At 51.1% G+C, this 2435-nt stretch overlaps 1 protein-coding gene across 1 annotated transcript; it reads left to right on the top strand.

Moving 5' to 3' along the window:
• Positions 1-1161: 1161 nt before the first annotated feature.
• On the top strand, positions 1162-1959 carry LOC122191129 (feather keratin Cos1-2-like; the record flags this gene model as incomplete). Its single annotated transcript, XM_042891320.1, has 2 exons — positions 1162-1262; positions 1639-1959. Coding segments are annotated over 2 exons (422 nt in total), but the record flags the coding sequence as incomplete, so codon positions are not given.
• Between the last annotated feature and the right edge of the window lie 476 nt (positions 1960-2435).

The raw sequence follows: 2435 nt of genomic DNA, 5'->3' as shown, positions 1-2435 counted from the left end.
ATTTATAGACCTGGATCAGGTCCCCTCTCAGCCTTCTTTTCTCAAGGCTGAACAGACCCAGCTCACTCAGCCTTTCTTCATAGGGGAGATGCTCCAGGCCCTTCACCATCTTTGTGGCCCTCCGCTGGACTCTTTCCAAGAGATCCCTGACTTTTTTGTACTGGGGAGCCCAGAACTGGATGCAGTGCTCCAGATGAGGCCTTACCAGGGCAGAGTAGAGGGGGAGGATCACCTCCTTTGACCTGCTGGCCATGCTCTTTTTAATGCACCCCAGTAAGCCATTGGCCTTTTTGGCCACGAGGGCACACTGCTGGCTCATGGCCAACCTGTCATCCACCAGGACACCCAAGTCCCTTTCCGCAGAGCTCCCCTCCAGCAGCTCATCCCCCAAAACCTTTCAAGGATGATAGAGAGTAGTTTTGCAATCTACCAGCTCTCTAATCAATCATGGATGAATTCCATTGGGGCCCATGGACTTGTGCACAATAATTTTGCCTAGATGATCTCTGACCAGCTCTTCCTCAAACATGAGGAAATCATCTTTCCACCTGACTCTCTCTTACCCACAGGAATGTAAAACACGATGGTTGTCTATGAGGATATTCTTGCTCTTTCTCAATCAGAAATGATCAACCTTGAATGAAACAGTGCTGACAGGCTCAGATCAGCTTTCTTATTAAAACAACACTTTTGTTACACCATTTATTTGTTGGGCATTTCTTTTAAGATGTGGAAAGGATTCTGCAAAACTTCATGCCTCATATTAAGAACATTGAAGCAAAATGAGTAGAAACAAAGTAGGGCAGCAGAATATTCCACAGAGCAGAGTCAAGCAGGAGAGGGTCAGACTCAGTAGCTGCTACAACTCTTGCCAGAAAGGAAACTAAGAATCCCTAAGGAGTGGCCCAGGCTGACATCATTTGCCTTTGCTGGACTCTACCAGCATGTTCACTGAGGCTGTTAACCACACAGACTTGTGTTGAGCGGAAATGCTTGGGCCTCCCTTCTTGCTACTCAGTGGATGCCTTCAGTGTGGGATGGGCATGATCTAAAGCTGGTAATGAAACACAGCAGCACAGGAAGAAAACACATGGCCCATATCATTAGGCAAGATGATCTGCATTAAAGAAGAACTTGTCAGAAAATAATCACTATTATAAGCACTGCCTCTGGATATGGGGCAGTGTAGGACCATTATAAAAGGCAGCCCAGGTCCTTGCTCCCTCATTCACTACTCCAGCCACCTTCTTCTTCGGAACCAGGTGAGTGGGAGTCCCCTTCTTGTCTCTCTCACTCTCCAGAAGGCAGCCTGAGCCCCGTGAACCTCTCATCTGCTGTCAACTCTCTTCCATGCCGAATCTTGGAGCTGCTTGTCAATGAAGAGGGAAGAGGGGAGAAAGTTTTTCTGGGAGGGTACCTGGGCCTACACTCGCGGGCTTTCTGGGCTAGGGTCTCAGGAGTAGCTGAATAGGCAGTGGAGGCTCTATCTGGATCATGACAGAAGGAGGCCAAGATAGCCTTGGCCCTCTCCAGAATGGCTCCAGCTCCCTGCATTGCATGTGCCTTGGTTCTCTCACTGTGGGATAGCCGGTTGCTTTACACTCTCCAGGTTCTTTGCTCAACCCTCTCTCCCAACAGGTGCACATCCAGACCCAAGTCATGTCCTGCTGCAACCCGTGTGTGCCATGCCGGCCCTGTGGCCCCACTCCTCTGGCCAGCAGCTGCAATGAGCCCTGTGTCAGGCAGTGCCAGGACTCCACCATCGCCATTGAGCCCTCTCCCGTGGTGGTGATCCTGCCCGGACCCATCCTCAGCTCCTTCCCTCAGAACACCGTTGTGGGATCCTCCACCTCCGCTGCTGTTGGCAGCATCCTCAGCTGTGAGGGCGTGCCCATCACCTCGGGGGGCTTGGACCTCTCCTGCATTTCCAACCGCTACTGTGGCAGAAGGTGCAACTAAAGATGCTGGGCACGGCCCCACACAAGGAACCCCACGATCTCAGGACACGGTGCTGGACAGGAGAACTGACTTTGTGCTGCTGTTTTCAGAATAGATGACCATGTCTGGCTTGCTCTGTCAGGGCAGACAGCAGAGGCCTGGCTGGCTTCTCTGACGACACGGCCAATGTCTACCAATATTCCCTTCCACTCACTCTTTCTCACTCTCCTCTTTGTTGTCTTCTGCTCTCCCTAAAACTGTCTGTGATGGTCCCAGAAACCAACCGAGTGAACTGCCAGCCTCTCTCATTCATGAGCACTTAGATAGCTGTCCCGTGGCGACTCTGCCATAGGAAAAGGGGATGAGATTCTTGTCTGCTCCTGCTGCTCCCCACACTCAGGGCCTCCACTTGGAGTGACGTCATTTCCCTCCTTAGACTCAATAAACTTTTTCTGCATCCTTCGTTGTGTCCCTCTGTGATTTTTTCTACTTCTGCT

The sequence above is a fragment of the Lagopus leucura genome, unplaced genomic scaffold (assembly GCF_019238085.1).
Source record: "Lagopus leucura isolate 7727_CA_CO unplaced genomic scaffold, USGS_WTPT01 34901-0_obj-0_obj, whole genome shotgun sequence".
NCBI lineage: Eukaryota > Metazoa > Chordata > Aves > Galliformes > Phasianidae > Lagopus > Lagopus leucura.
The sequence above is the reverse complement of the archived record's forward strand: the minus strand, read 5'-3'. Positions and strand labels throughout refer to the sequence as shown.